This window comes from Acomys minous, assembly GCF_964271855.1.
Source record: "Acomys minous genome assembly, chromosome: 3".
In the NCBI taxonomy this organism is placed as follows: Eukaryota; Metazoa; Chordata; class Mammalia; order Rodentia; family Muridae; genus Acomys; species Acomys minous.
The window spans coordinates 56,151,394-56,173,127 of NC_140485.1; the positions used below are offsets into that span (position 1 = coordinate 56,151,394).

General features: G+C 36.9%; 2 protein-coding genes and 1 pseudogene across 5 annotated transcripts in view; all 3 read left to right on the forward strand.

The window, feature by feature from the left end:
* LOC311593775 (high mobility group protein B2-like) overlaps positions 1 to 21,734 on the forward strand; it is a 529,125-nt pseudogene that overhangs the window by 433,875 nt on the left and 73,516 nt on the right. The gene's annotated exons all lie outside the window — the stretch shown is intronic.
* Positions 1 to 21,734, forward strand: part of LOC311593465 (olfactory receptor 4A5-like) — a gene marked incomplete at its 3' end in the record, with an annotated part of 109,578 nt that overhangs the window by 20,044 nt on the left and 67,800 nt on the right. For all 3 annotated transcript variants that reach the window (XM_084774807.1, XM_084774804.1, XM_084774806.1), the window contains exons 2-3: positions 7,283 to 7,354; positions 7,757 to 7,922. In XM_084774807.1, coding sequence (XP_084630933.1) covers positions 7,283 to 7,354; positions 7,757 to 7,841 — 157 coding nt within the window. The remainder of the gene's footprint in view (positions 1 to 7,282; positions 7,355 to 7,756; positions 7,923 to 21,734) is intronic.
* Positions 16,031 to 16,975, forward strand: LOC311593200 (olfactory receptor 4A5-like; the record flags this gene model as incomplete). Its single annotated transcript, XM_084774356.1, has 1 exon — positions 16,031 to 16,975. One exon carries the CDS (start codon positions 16,031 to 16,033, stop codon positions 16,973 to 16,975), a length of 945 nt encoding a protein of 314 aa, XP_084630482.1.

A 21,734-nucleotide genomic window follows, 5' to 3' on the forward strand; every position in this document is an offset into this window, starting at 1 on the left:
GTATATAGGAGGGTTTCTTCTTCTTCTTCTTCTTCTCCTCCTCCTCCTCCTTCTCCTTCTTCTTCTTCTTCTTCTTCTTCTTCTTCTTCTTCTTCTTCTTCTTCTTCTTCTTCTTCTTCTTCTTCTCCTTCTTCTTCTTTAAGTTTCTATTGTATCCAGCAACATTGTTGAGGGGGTTTATCAACTGTAATTTCCTGGTAGAATTTCTGGGACCACTTCTGCATACTATCACATCAACTACAAAAGTGATACTTTGACTTCTTCCTTTCCAATCTGTACTACTTTGGTCTCCTTCAGTTGTCTTATTGTTCTAGCTAAAAATTCAAATACTATATTAAATAGATCTGAAGAGAAAAGACAGCCTTGGCTCATCCCAGATTTTAATGGAATAGTTTTATGTTTCTCTCTGCTTAATTTGATGTTGGCTATCGGCTTGCTGTAAATTGCCTTTATTACATTTAGGTATGTTTCTTTTACAACTGATCTCTCTAAGACTTTTATCATGAAGGGGTGCTGGGTTTTGTGAAAGGCTTTTTTTGGCATCTGTTGAAATAAATATGTGCTTTTTTCAGTTTATTTATATGGTAGATTACAGTGAGTAGTTTTTCTATGTTAAACCATCTCTGTATCTCTGGGATGAAGCCTATTTCACCATGGTAAATGATATTTTTGACATGGTTTTGGAGTTGGTTTGCAAGTATCTTGTTGAGTATTTTTGCCTCTATGTTCATGAGAAAAATTGGCCTGTAATTCTCTTTCTTTGTTGAATCTTTCTATAGTTTGGGTATCAGAGTGATTGTGGCCTCATAAAATGAATTTGGAAATTTTCCTTCTGTTTCTATTTTGTGAAATAATTTGAGGAGTATTGGTGTTAACTCTTCTTTTACAGTGTGGTAGTATTCTATGCTAATACTGTATGGCCCTGGGATCTTTGTTGCTGTTGTTTTGTTGGGAGATTTTAAATGACTGCTTCTATTTCCTTAGGTGTTATAGGTCTATTTAAGTTGTTTATCTGGTCTTGGTTTTAATTTTCATAAGTAGTATTTACCATGAAAACTGTCCATTTCTCTAGATTTTCCAATTTTGTGAAATACATGTTTTAAAAGTATTACCTAATGAGTCTTTGGATTTCCTCGGTGTCTGTCGTTATGACCCCTTTTCACTTCTGATTTTGTTAATTTAGATATTCCCTCTTTCTCTTTTATTTTAATAAGCATTTTTCTATCTTGTTAAATTTCTCAAAGATCCAATTCTTCATTTCATCGATTCTTTGTATTGTTCTCTTCATTCAGTTTTATTGATTTCCACCCTCAGTTTGATTATTTACTGCCATCTTCACCACCTGGGTGTGCTTGCTTCTTTTCACCGCAGAGCTGCCAAGTTGCTAGAATGAAATCTCTCTGCTTTTTAAAAATGTAAGCACTTAGTGCTATAAATTTTCCTTAGTACTGTTTTCATTGTGTCCCATAAGTTTTGTTACGTTATGCAATCACTTTCACTGAATTCTAGAAAATCTTTAATTTCCTTTTCATTTATGTTTTGACCCAGTAGTTATTCAATAGAGAGCTGTCCAGTTTCCATGAGTCTATAAGCTCTGTTGTTTCTGTTGTTTGATATCTGGTGATTATTTCCATTTTCTTATGTCTGTTGAGCCTTGCTTCGTGACCAATTATGTGGTCAATTTTGGAGAAAGTTACATGAGGTACTGAGAAGAAGGTATATTCTTTTGTGTTTGGGTAAAATGCTCTATAGGATCTGTTTGGTTCTTTTGTTTATAATGTCTTTTAGCTCCAGTATTTATCTTTAGTTTTTATGTGTCCCCCCTATTGATAAGAGTTGAGTACTGAAGTCTCCCACTATCAATAAGTGTGGGTCAATATGTGGTTTAAGCTTTACTAATGTTTCTTTTTTTTTAAATACATTTTTATTAATTTATACATATTACATCTCAGTTGTTAGCCCATCCCATGTATCCTCCCACTCCTCCCTTCCTCCCACTTTCCCCCTACTCCCCTCCCCTCCCCTAAGTCTGTGTCTGAGGGGGACCTCCTCCCCCTGAATACGGTATCAAGTCTCGTTTCTTTTAAAAACATAGGTGCTTTGTGTTCAGAGAATAGGTGTTAAGAATTGACAAGTCATCTTAATATATTTTCCTTTGTTGAGTATGAAGTGTCCTTCCTTATATCTTTTGATTAATTTTGGTTTGAAGTCTATTTTGTTAGATACTAGAACGGCTACACCATCTTTCTTTTTAGGTCCATTTGTTTGGAAATTTCTTTCCAACCCTTTCTTCTGAGGTAATGTTTATCTTTGATGTTGAGGTGTGTTTTTTGTATGCAGCAGAAGAATGGATCCCTTTTTCTCATCCATTCTGTTATTCTATTTATTTTTACTAGGGAATTGAGTCCACTAATATTGAGAGATATCAATATACAATGATTGTTAATTCCTGTTTTTACTGTTGTTTGTACTTGTGCTGTGTATGTGGAAGAAGAAGGATAGAGAATGGGGTGTGTGTGTGTGTGTGTGTGTGTGTGTGTGTGTTTCCCTTCTTTTGGTTTTGTGGTGTGAGATTATTTATTTATTTACTGTGTTTTCATGGGTGTAGTGTTGCTTCATAGGTCCATTTGCTTGGAAAATCTTTTTATTTTTGGACACTTTTATTAGTTACTTACTTTACATCTCAGTCATAGGCCCTTTCTTCCTTTCTTCCGGGTCCTACTTTCCCTGCCTGTTTCCCCTATCCTCCCTCCCCTACTCCTCAGAGAAGGGGAGTCTCTCTTACCTACCCACCCACTCCAGCATATCAAGTCACATCATGACTAAGCGCATCCTCTTCACCTGTGACCTGGCAAGGTAGCCCCTCCAAAGAAAAGTTATCAAAAAGCAGGCAACAAAGTCCATGTCAGAGTCAGCCCTCATTCCTCTTATTAGGGTACCCATATTAGGACCAAGCTGCCAATTGGCTGTATAGGGGGGTCTAAGTCCAGTCTATGTATGGACCTTGGTTGGAGCTTCAATCTCCACAGGCCCCCTGGTCCTTTATTAGTTGCCTCTGTTGGTCTTGTTGTGGATCTCCTTGTCCCTTATAAGTACTTCTTTTTTTATTAATTAAACATTTTATTTTTTACATATACATTTATATTATTATACATATATGCAATAAACATATTTGTGAGGAAGGAACTACTGAGGACTTGCTTACCCTGTCTAAGTTTTGTGTATCAGGTATAATTTTAAGTGTATAGGGATAAATTCCTTTTAGGCAGCTGTTTACTAATCACCAAGATATGAGTGCCACTATTGAATCTTTAGGGATATCATGCAATGCTGGTCATTGTTGTGGTTCGTAGGTACCACAGCTGGGTAGGACTACTAAAGGCTGTCCTCCCTTAGTACCATGAAGAGCATCTTCTAATAGTATAAAAGCTTTTCCTCAGAAAGAAGGTTTTTTGATCTGATCCAACTGAATTCTACCATGTCTTGTATTTCTGAGTGTGTGGTATTTTCAGCAGTACAGACACATCTTCAACTTACTGGATGCAACAAAGGGTAATAGCAATAGTCTACCTTGCTTTGGAAGTCTCTTGGACTACCCTGACCAACAATTCAAGCAGAGGTTTCTTATGCCTGGTACTGAGATTTTTGTTAGGGGATGACTTCATTTAAATCATATACATGTACAAACATATTTCTATGATCTCTCTCTCTCTCTCTCTCTCTATCTCTCTCTCTCTCTCTCTCTCTCTCTCTCTCTCTCTCTCTATATATATATATATATATATATATATATATATATACATTAACAGATATTGGAGGGAAACTGTGGAATATACAGATAATATCCCACCATTAATACAAAAAAAGAATGTAGTTTGCAGCAACATTAATGGCATAATTGCATATTATATTAAATAAAACAACACAGTCAAAAATGATATGTTCTCTTTTACCTGTGAAGGCTAAAATTTTGTTCTTGGAAAAGTAGGCAGTAAAACAATTGCTATTACAACTTTAAAAGAACACAGAGCAGAAGAGAAGGGAGAGGCCACAGTTCACGGGTCCAGCCATGCAGTTACACGACAATCGCTTCCGCTATAAACCATGCTAATCTAACTATACCTGACAATAACAGCTTAAAATTTCAGAATAGTAAGTGCAGTGGAGTTTAAATGTTCTCAAGACAAAGACTGAGAAGTGTTTGAGAAGGTGGAACACAAGTGACAATGACATGATCTTCATGTGTGTATTAAGATATTGACTATGCTCTATAAATATATGTAGTTATATGTCAGTTAAATAAGAAATGTGGAATTGTCATGTGCATGTCACGGGCATTGTGTAAAAGCCACATTCACACATCATTTTAAATATGGTCCTTTCTCAAGTTTAGAGGCAGAGACCATGTGCATGAAATTGAACCTTAAAGATGCTGGAAATAATTTTGTCTGGCTTTATGGATTTGTGAGACACAGACTTAGATCTTCCTAAAATCTTGACAGTGTCATATAGCCAAAACTTGAGATAATTATTTGAAGGACATTTCTTACTTTCAGAGTCTTGTTGAAGGTGGTAGGAAGCCAACCTGGGTTTAAATTTGAAATACTGTCTTTTTATTTTCTTCTATGGTCTTCTTTAAAACTTAACAGTAAATCATTTTAATCAATGTCCTATGATGACACACTCATTATTCTATTTGGAAATTATACCAGAAAAAGCTAAGCACATTTTCTATTTTCTATTTCACAGTAGGTAGCAGCATTTTCATCCTTTTTTCAGTAAAAGATAGCAAGTTATTTTTTCATTCTCCAAGAACATTGTATCCTAGTTAGTATTAACTTGTCCTAGAGTGTCTTCCAGTGGCCATTTTTGTTCTGTTACTAAAACAATTGCTATATGCTATAAATATTTGTTTTGGACATCATACTTTGAGACTCCACCTTTTATGCTAATAATTTTATCTTGCTATATGACCTAAGATTTCACATTTTCTTTTCTGTTATAAAAATTATAATATTTTGTTTTATTTTAAAAAGTATTAGTCCCCTGGATGGGGAGACCTGGTGACACTAAGAGGAAGGATAGCAGGCTACCAAAAGAGACTTAATACCCTATGAGCATATACCGAGGGAGGAAGTCCCCCACATTCAGTCATAGGGGAGGGGAATAAAGGAAAAATGGGAGGGAGGAATGGGAGGATACAAGGGATGGGATAACAATTGAGATGTAATAAAAGAGGGTCCTAGAAGCCTACAAGTAGAACATTATGATAGGCAGATTTGGGCACAGGGGTCCCGCTCAAACTAAGGCACCAGCCAAGGACAATACAGGTGGTAAACCCTAAACCCCTACCCAGATCTAGCCAATGGACAGAACACTCTCCACAGCAGAGTGGAGAGTGGGATATTACTTTCTCACATACTCTGGTGCCTCACCTTTGACCATGTCCCCTGAGGGGGAGACCTGGTGGCAATCAGAGGAAGGACAGCAGGTTACCAAGAAGAGACTTGATACCCTATGAACATATACAGGGGGAGGTAATCCCCTCAGGAACAGTCATAGGGGAGAGGAATAAGGGGAAAATGGGAGGGAGGGAAGAATGGGAGGATACAAGGGATGGGATAACCATTGAGATGTAACAAGAATAAATTAATAAAGGAGAAAAAATGCAAAAAAAAAGAAAAAAAGAAAAAAAAAATATATATATATATATTTTAAAAAAGAACTAAGTTCTACTTCAAGACCTCAGTGGAATACTACATTGAAGCATAAACAATGGTATCTCAGTCATTAATATATTTAAAATAACTAAAACACATTATTTCTTTCTGGTTCATCTTCAATTGAAAACCACCTAAAAAATTGTTCTCTGTAGTGTAATTAGCTAAACACATATGCATACAAATGTCCTGAAATGAAATGCCATAGCTACTAAGGTGAAGAGTATGTGTATAATGTTGCTATGTATTGTAGCTACAGAATTCTATTCATGTATAGAGAGGCTGGGATACAGAAAGTCCAAAAATGGCTATCTATCAACAAAAGGTTCAAAACTCCAGCTGCTGTTCAGTCTGAGCTTTTCCTCAGTGTGCACCAGACTCCCAAAGAAGTAGGTTCTAATGCCAGCGAGTGAATGGATTTGCCAGCAAGAATGAGAGTAAGCAGGCAAAGATGAAAAGCATCTTTCTCCATGTCATTTATATAGGCTGCACCCAGAAGGTGTTTCCCAGATAAAGATGGATCTTTCTACCTCAAAAGATCCAAATTAGTGGTAGGTCTTAATACTTCAAATAATTGAATTAAGAAAAATCTCTGACCTGTAAACATAGCCCCTTAGATTTTGTTTAATCCCAGAAGTACCCGAGTATATAGCTAAGAATAACCATCAAAATCAACCACATTCTAGTGAAAATTCACACACTGAAGAATATACGGTGTGATGGCTTGAATGATGGTGGCCCCATCATCTCATTTGGTTCAATATTTGGTCCTCAGTTGCTGGAACTCTTTGAGAAAGATTAGAAGATGTGCCCTTGTTGGCAAAAGCATATCACTGGGGAAAGGCTTTGAGGTTTCAGAAACCTGACACCATTCTCAGTGTGATGGCTATATATGGGATGAACTACAGTCCAGAAGTGGAAGACACACCTGGGATCCAGATCTTAAGGCAAAAAGACAACATGCCTTTGATCTGCATCTTAAGACTGGAAGAAATAGGATTTTTATCTGGAGCTTGAGTTGGAGAGATACATGCCTTTAATCCAGAGCTTGAGGCAGAAAGACACACCATTAGTCTGGGCCACACCTTCTGCTGAAAGCCTATATAAAGACAGTGGGAGAAGGAAGTGATTTTCTTCTTTGCCTGCTTGACCTTGCATTGGCACTTCACTGGCATTGGAGCCTACTTCTTTAGAATTCCAGCCATATGGGACCGAGAAACTACAAGATTCTTGAACTTTCCATTTAAAGCTATCTATTGTTGGATTGACTGGACTGCAGCCTGTAGGTCATTTAAATAAATTCCCTTTATAGATAGACAGAAAGACAGACAGACAGATAAATAGCTACATAGATAATAGATGATGATAGATAGATAGATAGATAGATAGATAGATAGATAGATAGTAGAGAAATAGATGATTGATTTTGATAGATGATACATATATACATACATACATACATATGTACATACATACAAAATAGATTTATTCCATAAGTTTTGTGACTCTGGAGAACTCTGACTAGTACATTCAGTGTGCCATCTATTTTCTCTTGCTTTCAGATATATGAGCTCTCAGCTGTTCCTGCCACCATGTCTTTACTCTGCCTTTGTGGACTCTAAACTTATGAAACTGTAAGTCCATTTATATTCTTTCTTTTATAAGTTGCCTTGGTCATACTGTTCTATCATGGCAATAGAGATATAACTGAGACCTATGGGCAGCACAAATTGGACTCAATGGGTGTAAAACAGAAAAAAAATGTGTATACAAAATATAATACAGATATCTGAAGAAAACACTATCAAATATAGCAGCAATATTTCAAGAAGTCATGAATCAGAGAAGAAATTGTAGCTGAAATATGCAAATGTTTGGACAAAATAGCAAAGAATATTAAGAGTACAAATATAATTAAACCAATCCTATGAGACTATTTATAGCATGATACTGACTTGTCTTTAAGAAGGTTGTAGAAGTGACATTATCTCACCTCTGGATAAACCTTTGATTTAATAACTGATTTCTAAACTTAGGATCATTGAGCACCCTGAAGAGTGTGACTACCCTACTAAAATGAACTTATCATCCTGGGTCTATGTTGACAGCAAATGGATTTAGTGGATCCCTTAAAGTTGGCACTTTCATCATATCATCAATGAGAGGCAATAATAAATGTTGGAGACCCTACAGAATATACAGGTACAAACTAAGTAGTACAGAACTTGTTCAACCCATGCCATATGCCACAGGAAAAGAGCACAGTCAAAGCCTCACTGAATTCTCAACTAATACTTGTTTTTTTCTTTCTTTTCTTTTCTTTAAAGTTTTGGAGAGATCGGGAATACAAGGCACATACCTAAAAATAATAAAGGCTATATACAGCAAGCCAATAGCCAACATCAAATTAAATGGAGAGATACTCAAGGAAATTCCTCTAAAATCAGGGACCAGACAAGGCTGCCCACTCTCTCCATATCTCTTCAATATAGTACTTGAAGTTCTAGCCAGAGCAATAAGACATCAAAAGGAGATCAAGGGGATCCAAATCAGAAAGGAGGAAGTCAAATTATCCCTATTTGCAGATGATATGATAGTGTACATAAGTGACCCCCAAAATTCCACCAGAGAACTCCTACAGCTGATAAACACTTTCAGCAAAATGGCTGGATACAAAATTAACTCAAAAAGTCAGAAGCCATCCTATATACAAAGGACAATCATGCAGAGGAAGAAATTAGGGAAACTACACTCTTCACGATAGCCATGAGCAATATAAAATATCTAAGAGCAACTTTAACTAAGCAAGTAAAGGATTTTTTTGGAAAAAAAAACCCTCAAATCTCTAAAGAAAGAGATTGAAGATGATATCAGAAGATGGAAAGATCTCCCTTGCTCATGGATCCGGAGAATTACTATATCAGTGACAGGCCTTCCCTCGACTCATTTGATTTCCCTTCTGGTTGCTAGTGACTCATTTACCACTCTGTGACATGTTGTAGCTCTATAAGGGTAGGGGGCCTGGGTCCAGTCAGTGCATGCATTTAGGTTGGTGGCTCAGTCTCTGTGAGCCCCCATGAACCTAGGTTATTTGACTATGTTGGTCTTCTTGTAGAATTTTTGTTTTCTTAGGGTCCCTCTCTCCTTCCCCCAAATCTTCTGCAAGATTCCCAGTTCTTCATCTAATGTTTGGCTGTGAGTCTCAGCATGTGTCTCTATCTGCTTCTGGGTGATGCCTCTCAGAAGATAGCTTGGCTTATGTCTGCAAGCACAGCAGAATGTCATTAATAGAGACAAAGGTTGGCTCTCTCCCATGGGGTGGGTCTCAAGTTGGGTCAGCCATTGGATGGACATCTCCTCAAACTCTGCTACATCTTTATCCCTGTCCATCTTGTATGCAGGGTAACTTTTTGGTGAAAAGTTTTGCGGCTGTGTTGGTGTCCTCTTCCCAGTCCTGCTTTGCTATAGGGGGTGACCTATTTTATTTTATTTCCCCTTTTGAGTGAGATTCAAGTTCCCTCCCTTGGGCCCTCCTTGTTGCTTAGCTCCTTTTGTCCTGTGGATTGTGGTATGTGTATCTTGTACTGTAAGGCTAATGTCCACTTATAAGTGAGTACATACATTGTATGCTTTTCTGGGTCTGGGTTACTTCACTCAGGATGATCATTTCTAGTTCCATCCATATGGCTGCAAATTTCAAGATTGTTTTGTTTTTAATAGATAAGTAGTATTCCATTGAGTAAATATACCACCTTTTTAAAATCTATTTTTCAGTGATGGAACATATAATTTGTTTCCAATTTCTGGCCTTTATGAATAAAGCTGATATGAACATAATTAAGCAAATATCCTTGCAGTATGGTGAAACATCTTTTTGCATATATATATTCAGAAGTGATATAGCTGCCTCTTGAGTAGAATTATTTCTTAAGAACTGAAAGATCGATTTCCTAAGTGGTTGTCCAAGTTTACACTCCCACCATCAATGGAGCAGCTTCCCCCGTTCTTTACATCCTTACAGCATGTTCTGTCACTTGAAGTTTTGATCTTAGCCATTCTGACAGGTGTAAGATGGAATCTCAGAGTTGTTTTGATTTACATTTCCCCAATGACTAAGGGAATTGAACATTTCTTTAAGTGTTTCTCGGCCATTAGATATTCCTCTGCTTAAAAATATACATTAATGGGTGGTTGTGGGGCATGCTTTTAATCCCAGCACTTGGGAGGCAGAGGCAGGCAGATCTCTGAGTTCTAGGCCAGCCTGGTCTACAGAGTTAGTTCCAGGACAACCAGGATTACATAGAGAAACCCTGTCTTAAAAAAAAAAACAACCAACAAACTAACAAACATAAACTCAAACAAACAAACAAGCAAACAGGATTCTCTGTTTAGCTGTGTACTTCATTTTTAAATTGTATTATTTGTTTTGTTGGTGCTTAACTTCTTGAGTTCTCTATGTATTTTTGGTTGTAGGGTTGGGGAAGATATTTCCCAGTCTTTGGGCTGCCATTTTGTTCTATTGACAGTGTCCTTTGCCTTACAGAAGCATTTCAGTTTCATGAGGGCCCATTTATTAATTGTTGATCTTAGACCTGAGCTGTTTCTGTTCTGTTCAGAAAGTTGTCTCCTGCACCAGTTAGTTCAAGGCTCTTCTCCACTTTCTCTTCTACTAGGTATAGTGTATCTGGTTTTATGTTGAGGTCTTTGATCCATGTGGACTTAAGTTTTTTTGCAAGCGATAAATATAGATTTATTTCCATCTTCTACATGCAGACAATGATTTTGATTATTTCTTGATGGTTGCTTCTCTTTGATGTGTTTGCTTCTTTTCTTGGAGCTTTCAGATGTGGTGTTGAGTTGCTAGTAATACATCTCTCCAATTTCTTTATGAAGGTGCTTAGTGCTATGAACATTACTCTTAGCTCAGCTTTCATTGAGTCCCGTACATTTTGGTGTGCTGTGCTTTCATTTTCATTGACTTCTAAGAACTTTTAAATTTATTTATTTATTTATTTCTTCCTAGACCCAGTGGTCATTGAGGAGAGAGCTATTCACTTTCCATCAGTTTGTAGCCTTTTTGTTGTGTTTGTTGTTGTTGAGGTTCAGCTTTAGTTCACGGTGGTCTAGTAGGATACAAGGGATTATTTCCATCTTTTTGTATCTATTGAGGCTTGCTTTGTGACTGAGCATATGGAAATGTTCTGTAGATATCTGTTAGGTCCATCTGATTCATAAAGCTGGTTAGTTTTATTATTTCTTTGTTTAGATTTTGTCTCATTGACCTGTCCATTAGTGAGAGTGAGGTGTTGAAGTCGCCCACTATTAATTCATGAGATTCAGTGTGTGATTGAAGCTTTAGTAATGTTTCTCCTTACAAATGAGGATACTCTTGCCTTTGAGGCATAAATGCTTAGAATTGAGAAGTCATCTTGGTAGATTTTTTCCTTCGATGAGTATGAAGTGTCCTTCTCCATCTCTTTTGATTACTTTTGGTTGAAAGTCTATTTTGTTAGATATTAAAATGGTTACTTTGCTTATTTCTTGGGTCTGATTGCTTAGAAATTTTTTCTAGCCCTTTAGTCTGAGATAATGCCTATCTTTGTTCCTGATGTTTGTTTTTTTTTATGCAGCAGATTAATGGATCTTATTTTTAAATCTACTTTGTTAGCCTGTCTCATTTTATTGGAGAATTAAGTATGTTCATGTTGAGAGACATCAATGACCAATGATTGCTAATTTCTGTCATTTTGATGTTGGTGGTGATAGTGTGTGTTTCCCCTCTTTTGTTTTTGATTGTGTGAAATTATTTATTTCCTGTGTTTTCTTGGGTGTAACCCTTCTTGTGTTGGAGTTTTCCTTCTAATATCCTTTGTGGGACTGGGATAATGGAAAGATATTCTTTTAATTTGGTTTTCTCGTGGAATGTCTTGTTTTCTCAATTTATGGTGATTGGAGCTTTTGCTTGGTATAGTGTTCTGGGTTGGCATCTGTGGTCTCTTAGAGATTGCAAAACATCTGCTCAGACCCTTCTGGCTTTTAACATCTCTGTTAAGATGTCTGGTGTGATTCTAATCAGACTGTTTTTATATGTTACTTGGCTCTTATCCCTTGAGGCTTTTGATATTCTTTGTTTATTCTGTACATTTAGCGCTTTAATTTTTATGTGGCAGGAGGATTTTCTTTTTTGGCCCAACCTATTTGATGATCTGTAAGCATCTTATAAATGTACAGGCATCTTTTTATGTTAAGGGAGTTTTCTTCTATAATTTTGTTGTAGATATTTTCTGGGCTTTAGAGCTGGGAATCTTCTTGTATTCCTACTATTCTTGGATTTGATGTTTTCATAGTGTCCCAAATTTCCTGGATGTTTTGTGTTAGAAACTTTTTGTGTTTATCATTTTCTTTGACCAGTGTATCAATTTCTTCTATTGTATTTTCTATTTCTAGGATTCTCTCTTCCCTCTCTTGTGTTCTGTTGATGACCCTTGTGTCTGCGGTCCCTGTTCTCTTTCCTAGGTTTTATATCTCCAGGATTGCCTCCGGTTATGTTTTCTTCATTTCCTCTATTTCTACCTTCAGATCTTGAACAGTTTTATTCAGTTCCTTTTTCCATTTGATTCTGTTTTCCTGTATTTCTTTAAGATTGTGTTCAGTTCCTTCACCTGTTTCATTGCATTTTCCTGTATTTCTGTGAGAGATTAATTTTTCTCTTTTAAGTCCTCTATAATTTTCATAAAATCAAACTTAAGATTCTTTTCTTATGCTTCAGGTATGAGAGGATATCCAGGGCTTACTGTAGTAGAATAGCTGGGTTCTGATGGTGCCATATGGCCCTGTGCTTTGTTGCTTGTGTTCTTACCCTGACCTCTAGCCAAGTAGTTGTACCTGGTGTTAGCAATCCCAGAGGCCAGCAGCCAGCAGTGACTATCAAAGACAGGCAGCCATCAAGGACCATTAGAGACAGGCCGCCATCAGGGACCACGAGGCCTCATCTCTACCTGCAATCCCAGAGACCAGCAGCCATTGGAGACTACCAATTCTCCCCATATCCCCAGAGGCCTGCTGACACCCAGGAAAATCAGAGGATTGCTGCCACCTGGGACCACCAGCTCTACCTACAGTCCCAGAAGCCTACTACCATCAGGGTGTTTATCTTTGATTATGAGAGTTTATAGAAGGTTTCGATTGTCCTGGAGCTTCTACATACAAGGTTATGTTTCTAAACAGAAAGGAGTAGCCCTTAGTAGGACTCTACATTATTATCTTTAAAGACAGAGGCTTCTTTTACTCATGAGAATTTTTTGTCAGCAATGCTTCAAGATTGTATTCTTAGGTACTATTATATTTGTGAGCGATGACAATGCTATCATATCTCCTTAAAGCAAGGCTTCCTTTGAATGCCTCACCTCATTTGACTGAACATGTAAAATTTCACATAATTAATTTAGATGTCAACATTTTTGTTCGATAAATTCACTTCTATTTATTTTACTAACCTTTACATACTTGCACAAAGACAATTCTTTGTTACTGTATGAAGATATCTTCTGAGGAGATGGAACCACCCAACTATTGTTTACAGTAAGTGTTGAATCTATATTTAAATCTTTTTTTAGATATTCAATTGTGTATAATTCTCAAAAAGTTTGTAATAAAGGGAAATCTTATAGAAATGTGCTGGGTACATTCACTTGATAATTCTCCTGTAACAACTGTAAGTTATCATGTATTCTCAATGATACACAAGAATATCAAAAATTTATAATCAATACAGTAAAAATATCCTTCATATTCAGAACAAAGATTAGACCTAAGATATGTGTTATGACAGCAACAATAAAGCATATTAATTAAATGTTCTCTTGTTAATTTCTTTAAGGTCATGTATTTCTATAGGAAATATATAAATTGGGAATATTAAACAAAATCACATAAAATCACATACATATGAATGAGAATATATGTAATATTTTTATTATCACCTTATTTGGTTTATTTTATACTTTACCAAATAACAAGTAAAATACATTTCATGTATTAAAAACAGCATCAGTTTTACTATATTATGTGGTATGTGCTAACAAGTATGTGTAAATATTTTAGATACATTTAATTTAGAAAAGTTTAAGTAACATATTATTCTGAATGCTTAGAATGTAGGAAAACAAATGCCCATCAATTTCTTTCAACGGGATGTATGTTTTCATGAGTAGCTTCAAACTATTCCCACAGTTTGCATTAAACGTATTTATGCTAATGAGAATTGACAGGAAAATACCTTTTCACAGTCACTTAAATTTGTTATGTTGCTACTTCAAAGGATTTTAATTAAAATTAAATATTTAAAAAAAGTATTATGCTAGCTTTCATCAGATCATATTCTAGTAAGTGTATCATGTGCTTTGAGCCTATTTTCTCCATAAATGTCTACTTGCATTCTTTTAACCCCTCTGACTCTCACTTGTTTCCTTCATTCAGAGAGTTTCCATTTTATATTCTTATCATCTATACACATTTGGTTTGAGATAGCTATGAAAAATTGGGTATCAGGAAATTTAAAATAATGTGACAATACAACATTAGCATTGCAGATATGAACTTAACTTGCTAAATATAATTATTGTCAATTTTATTTGTACTCCTGTAAGTGCTGTAACTTCATGTGCTTTTATACACCATTAGGTCCATATGGACAAGTTTTCTATTTCTTGTTTCAAGTTTAAGTAATATGTGAGCACTTAAATGTAATGGAACACAATATTCCTAACATACTTTTTTCCTATGTCCTAAAGTGGATCAGGAGACACTCAAAGACTATTTTTTCTACCCAGAAGTATGTTTGTTCTTCTTAAGAGAGATCCTCATGTTTTCTTGTAACTGATACACTGACACAAAGAACAACATTACTAATAGATCACATGCATTTAAATGTTGTCACATGAATTGAACAGAGCTTGAAAGAATCCTTGAACTAAACAAAGCATCCTGGATGCAGATGTTGTATACCCCTGTAGTAAGATCATATAGGTAGTAAGTGAATGATCCTGACACTGTACCACAAGCTCATGATGCAGAGTTCAGAGAATCCACACTGTTCTCTTCTCCTCTGCCTCTCAAAGTATTCCATGGTACACTGTGAATAATAAAATCCAAATAATTATTAGAGTAGCCCTCATCTACCATTTATTCATAATTATTAGCATTATTAAAGAAGTGCATATAATCTGAGAGATTGGTTATTCAAATGTGAAAAGAGAAAACTATGACAGCATCATGAAAACAGGTAGTTTTGAACTAATAGAGCTGTAGACTACGAGGGCTGGAAAAACTCTTAAATTGTGTTGTCTAATCTTTTTAACTTACGCTGCGCAAACTGAGTCATGTTCACAACATGCCACACTAGTTATAAAGTTTTCTTTGAATAGTCTGTGTGTGGAGATCTGAAGACTGAATTTCTATCTTACCACCTCAGGACCTAGGACCCATCACTATCACTCTTTCAGTTTCCATTTTTCCTGTTCACAAGTGTTGTGAAAAACAAAGCCACACCACTGGTTCAGTAGTTGGTAACAGCTGTGGTTCAGTTCAATTAAGGTAAAAAGGACCTGGGAACAATTATGATGCATTTAATGAGCTTAATAATTGTGAAAGTCACTGATGAAATGGGCAGAATTATAGCTGCTGAGAACCATGGCAATCAGAATCAGATATAGTAATTGATACAGATGGTACTGTGCAAAAATGTTAAAGCTATTTGATACACTTCAAAGCCAGTCTTATGAGACTGAATAAAAGAATCTAGAAGAACAGAAGACCTTTGAAATGTACAGTGTTTATGTATAATTAAAATTTAATAGCATTGGGAGGGTGCTTCAGGGCCAGTGTTGTTTTACTACACTGATCATATTGTGACATTATCTCCTAAGATACCAGCTGATAGTCTTAGGGTTTATTGCTATCACTACCAACTTTCCAGGATTGTGAAAAGGAGCAATGTTGTGTTTTGTGATACAATGTCTTTTAAATAATCAGTTTTATATGCATTAAATAAGAAAATAACTTTGCTCTTTTGTATATAAATAAACTGAGGTTTTAAGTTTTTCTAATATCAACAAAATTATTAGACAGAACTATGGAGCTACTTCAAGATGAACTAAATAGTTGGTTACTGGAAAACCTCTGAAGTTTGCCAGGGTAGAAGATGTTGAAGATAAGCTTCCTGGCAGAATGCAAATCTAGGTTTTGGTCACAACTAATGACATCCTATTCTCCTGAGCTGTTACTACTGAAGCAAGCTTCTTGAAGAATAAATGGGACAGAAAAACAATGTTACAGAGTTTATCCTCCTGGGTCTCACTCAGGATCCTGCTGGGCAAAAGGCATTGTTTGTCATGTTTTTACTCATCTACATTGTGACCATAGGAGGCAACCTGCTCATTGTGGGGACAGTGATTGCCAGCCCCTCTTTGGGCTCCCCGATGTACTTCTTTCTTGCCTTTCTGTCACTCATGGATGCTGTTTATTCCACTGCCATCTTGCCCAAGTTGCTTAAAGACTTAGTTTGTGATAAAAAGACCATCTCCTTCACAGCCTGTCTGATTCAGCTTTTTGTGGAGCACTTATTTGGTGGTGCTGAGGTCTTCATTTTAGTGGTGATGGCCTATGATCGCTATGTGGCTATCTGTAAGCCACTGCATTATTTGGCCATCATGAATCGACAGGTTTGTATTCTTTTGTTGGTGGTGTCCTGGGCTGGAGGATTTACTCATGCTCTGCTTCAAGTTATCTCTGTGTATTTACTTCCTTTTTGTGGACCCAATGTCATTGACCACTTTGGCTGTGACATGTACCCATTATTAGAACTTGCGTGCACTGACACTTACTTCATTGGCCTCACTGTCATTGCTAATGGTGGAGCCATGTGTATAGTGATCTTTATCCTCCTCCTTGTCTCCTACGGAATTATTCTAAATTCTCTTAAGACTCACAGTCAGGAAGGGAGGCGCAAAGCCCTGTCCACCTGCAGCTCCCACATCACGGTGGTTGTCCTCTTTTTTGTTCCCTGCATTTTCATGTATGTTAGACCTGTTTCCAACTTTCCCATTGATAAATTTATTACTGTGTTCTATGCAGTTTTCACTCCCATGCTGAATCCTTTAATATATACCTTGCGAAACATGGAGATTAAAAATTCTATGGCAAAACTGTGGAGTAAAGTGTTCACTCCAGGCATAATAAGAATTTCTCCTCGCTGAACATGTACTATTGGTAAAGCAACATTCAGCAATAAATAATATTTTATATTCGCACCAACTCTTGACATTGTGAGAAGTTTGGTATTTTTTGTGAATGCAGAACATACAAGACTGGTGTTCACTGCCATCCTTGTTTTCCTAGTGCTATTGAAGTTGCTTATATCTTCATGTTTACTGGAAATGCCACTCTTTTCATCCTTTATGATGTTGTTTTGTTCAATTTCTAATAAATTGTACTTCTAATATAATTCCATTGATGTATGTCTTTGGCTGTACTGTGAACAAATTATTTTTCTATATTACCACATTTATTGTGAGTTTTGTGCCATTATTGATGTTTATTTTGATGAACACAGATTTATACTTTAATAGAATTTAATATTGTTTGCATTTACTAAGAAGATCATTTATATTTACATATATTCAGAAATATGTATGTGTTGGAGGCCCCAACCTCGTGTGGAAAGTACCATGCCTATGCAGGTAGTATATAAGAAAGCAAAATGATGAAGTAATAGGTAACAAACCGCTAAGTAATGTTTCTGCATGGTCTCTACCTCAGTCACTGACTCCAGACTTCCGCCTCTGCTTCCTGCCCTACTTTCCTTCATAATAGACTATAACAAGTTGGTTTGCTTATAATGTTTTATCACAGAAATAAAAATTTATCCAGGCAAAAATATTTCCACAAGTGTGATATCAATGTGACATACATTTTAGGGAGAATTGCATGGAGGATTTTGAATGTGAGTGTGGAAAATTTACGGAGTTCTCAGAGCTCAGAAGTCAGGATGTTTTATGAGATCTTAGGGAAAATAGGAATGTTGACAGCAGTGCCAACGATGGAGGCCTGGCTTGTGAAATTCAGAAGGAATCAAAAGACTCTATCAGAGACACTATGTCACAGTTTGAAGTAAGATTATGTGGCTCTGGTCAGTTTGAGCTGAATCATTGGCTCTAATTAAGAAGACACCAGAACCACTGAAGTGAACCTTTTGCCCTGCTGGGGCAATCTCTGCTGGTCAGCTGCTGTAATAGAATGCGATGAGATTGAGGAGAGACCAGCATCATGGAGACTAAAGCTTCTGGGAAGTATGTCCTCGTGATCAGCACATAGAATCTGTGATCCAGACAGGGCCAAGGCTGTTCTTCATTCTGGCAGCTCCACTTGATGACAGGCAAGATTTCCCAGGCTGTACAGGTTTTCAAAGCATAGCAAGGTCATGGAGATGCTGGTATTTGATGCTATGAGAGACCAGGAAAGACCACTGTTGAAAGGGCAGCCTCAGTTGCAGTAGAGACCCTAAGAGAGAATGTATCATAAAGTGAAAAAGTCGTTACATATGTGCTATCTTGCATAGCATCTTTTGGGTGAAATTGCATAATTCACTTGTAAAGTAATGCTATATTTGAATATTTGCTTTCATACTATTGGGATAAGGAAATATTTCCAACACATTTATTAAAAGCAAACTCTTCCACTAGTTGGTTTTAGTGGATGTTTATTATTCTTTATGTGCAAATATCAATGTTTCTCAACTGAATTAAAATAATTAATTATTTATACTTTGGTATGTTATTATTACTTGTTAGTGAATTAGGCTTTAACACATAGTGTGAAAATTTATTATTCTTATTGAAACATAACCTAATATTGCAGGAATTTTAATGTCTGAATGAATGTAATAATTTTATAGACCAAGAGTAAATTAAATGTAAGTAATTTAAAAAGTAATGGAGGCCGGGCGTGGTGGCGCATGCCTTTAATCCCAGCACTCGGGAGGCAGAGGCAGGCGGATTGCTGTGAGTTCGAGGCCAACCTGGTCTACAAAGTGAGTCCAGGACAGTCAAGGCTACACAGAGAAACCCTGTCTCGAAAAACCAAAAAAAAAAAAAAAAAAAAAAAGTAATGGACTTCCTTCCCACACCCAATCACTCTCTTGGAAGAAATTATTTGTTTTACTGATACTTTCCAAATAAAACTATTTTATTAATTAGTGCTGTAATACTTTTCATATACATTGATTTTATTACACATGCATAAAACAAACTGCATACAGCAGGGAGAACCATGTGACAATCATGAGTTCTATAAATGTTACATTCATAGTGATTTGGCTATTTGTATTTGTCAAACTTGCAGTAAACATCTTTCCTGTCTTGTTGGGTCTAAATTTCTGAATGAAATTCAATATCTATCCTATCTCATCTCTATTAACTTAACTCCTTTATCTTGATCTAAAAAGATCTTATTCCCTAGCCAACTAAACTGGATTGTATAAGTAAACTATCTGTTCTTCTTCATCCCTCAGAGACTTGACAAGGAATAAGACTTAAATTCCTGAGTGAACCAGCAGTTCAGGCTAGCAGCTTCCAAAATGAACAAAATGACTGAGACAGTTTACTGCCTGAACAGTCACCCAACGCTCTCTGTAATGTTGGAGCCTTATGTTTGGCCTTCTGGCCCAATATCTCTGACAGACTTATCCGCAAGGCAGGGACTATTGAGGACTTGCTTACCCTGTCTTGGCAGAGTTCGGCCATCGACTCTACCTGCATCTAAGCTGCCCATTTTTAGGCAGAATTCTGTTAGTAGCAGGAACAAGGATATTTTCCCTAGCGGCTAGTTTGCCACCTTTGAAGCCATCTCCATAAGTAGGTTCTCTGATGCTCATCATCTTCTTTGAGGTTGGATGGGTATTGTTAGGAGTTAACTTGTCTTGTCAAAGAAACTTTAGAATAATAAAAACATCTTTAAATGACATATTCTGTGTGTCTCTGAGGCTTTTGAATACCTTATTTAACTATTTTACCTCATATATCTATAGAGTCGTATCTACCTGTTAGGCTTAGGATATATATTATTGTGCTAGAATCTGAGACGTATTTGGCATGCCCATGTTTTGTATCATATACTAAATTCTATACCAATTCTATATAAATTATGAGTAACAATTAAGGCCTTGAGTTAAGGAGTCGGTTCAATCATCTACCTTTTGTTCTATCCTCCCTCTATATTTCTGTATCTCCCTTTCCTTCTTTTCAGCTCCTATCTCCTTACCTACCGATGAAAGATAAAGGAAAAGAGAGACGTCCCAGAGTTCTGTCTAGTTTTTTCTCTGTATAAGACCAATAATGACGTATGACCACCTCCCGATGTGAATAAGCATCTATAGACAGAAACCTACCTGACACCCCCCCCCTTAGAGGGAATGGGATGTCATTCTCTTGAGGTTTCTTCATGCTGAATTGGGGTGAATAACACCTTAGAAGGGGCCCCCAAAAAAGTGGGGAAAATGGTTAAGCAAGCTGGGATTAGATTTGTGGTCCAGTTTCTAAATGTTGTGAGATTCCTGGCTTAATCCAAATTGGATCAGAAGCTTTCTACAATGCTGTCCAAATCTGATGAATAACAACAACAGAGGAATCTGGGGCTGGAGCAAGGAGGATGCAGGATGTCGGCATCCAGCACGCTGAGAGGAATGGATCCTGTCAGGTCTGATCCAGCATCAGTGTCCAGTTCTTTCATTCTGCAAAAATAATTTCTCACAAGCATTATACAGTTCTAACATTATAATTGTATGTGGTGTGCGGGATGCTCAAAACAATTAAGGCTAGTTCTCTGCTCATTGTATGACCCGACATAAGGTGTCTACAAATCTTCCTTCGTGCTGTACTAACAATGGCTTCTAGTAATAAATCACAGAGTCTGTGGCCAACATGAGGCCTCTCTATGCATTAACATTCATATCTCTGACAGTCTCAGAGCTATTCCCATGTAGTAGGATTAGGAATATAAGCTACCTGTTTGTTCTGCAGTTTGAATTCTTTACATCCCACTTGCAGCCCCCTCCCTCCTCCCCTCCAAACCTCACCTACTCCCTCATCAACCCCTGATCCCATCCCTTCCCTCATCCCCTTTCTCTCCCTCCCATAGTCCTTATAAAGGGAGCCCTCCTCCCCTAACATCTGACCTTAGCTTACCTAGTGTCTCCCTGTACTACATATGACACTCTTTCCAGTGTCCAGCTTTGAGTCTCTGTATCTGTCCCTATCCCCTTCTAGGTGGAGTCTTTCAGAGGACATCTATGTTGGGCTAAAATTCACATATAAGTGAGTATATACCATGTCTTTTTGGGTCTGGGTTAACTCACTTAGTATGATCATTTCTAATTCCATCCAATTTTGCCTGCAAATTTCCAGATTTGCTTGTTTTTAATAGCTGTGTAGTATTCCATTGTGTAGATGTACCACAGTGTCTTTACCCATTCTTCAGTTGAAGGACATCTTGGTTGTTTCCAGGTTCTGGCTAGTATAAATAAGGCTGCTTTGAACACAGCTGAGCAAATGTCCTTGTTGTATGTTGGAGCATCTTTCGGATATATGCACAGGAGTGGTATCACTTGGTCTTGGGCTAGAACCATTCCCATTTTTCTGAGAAAGCACCACATTGCTTTCCAGAATGGTTGTACAAGTTTGCACTCCCACCAGCACTGGAGGAGTGTTCTCCTCTCTCCACATCCCCACCAGCACATGTTGCCATTCAAGTTATTGATCTTCGCCATTTGGATAGCTGTAAGATGGAATCTCAAGGTCATTTTGATTAGCATTTCCCTGATGGCTAGGGATGTGGAACATTTCTTTAAATGTTTCTCAGCCATTCGATATTCCTCTATTGAGAATTCCGTTTAGTTCCGTACCCCATTTTTAATTGTATTTTTTGGTTTGGTGGTGTTTAATTTCCTGAGTTCTTTATATA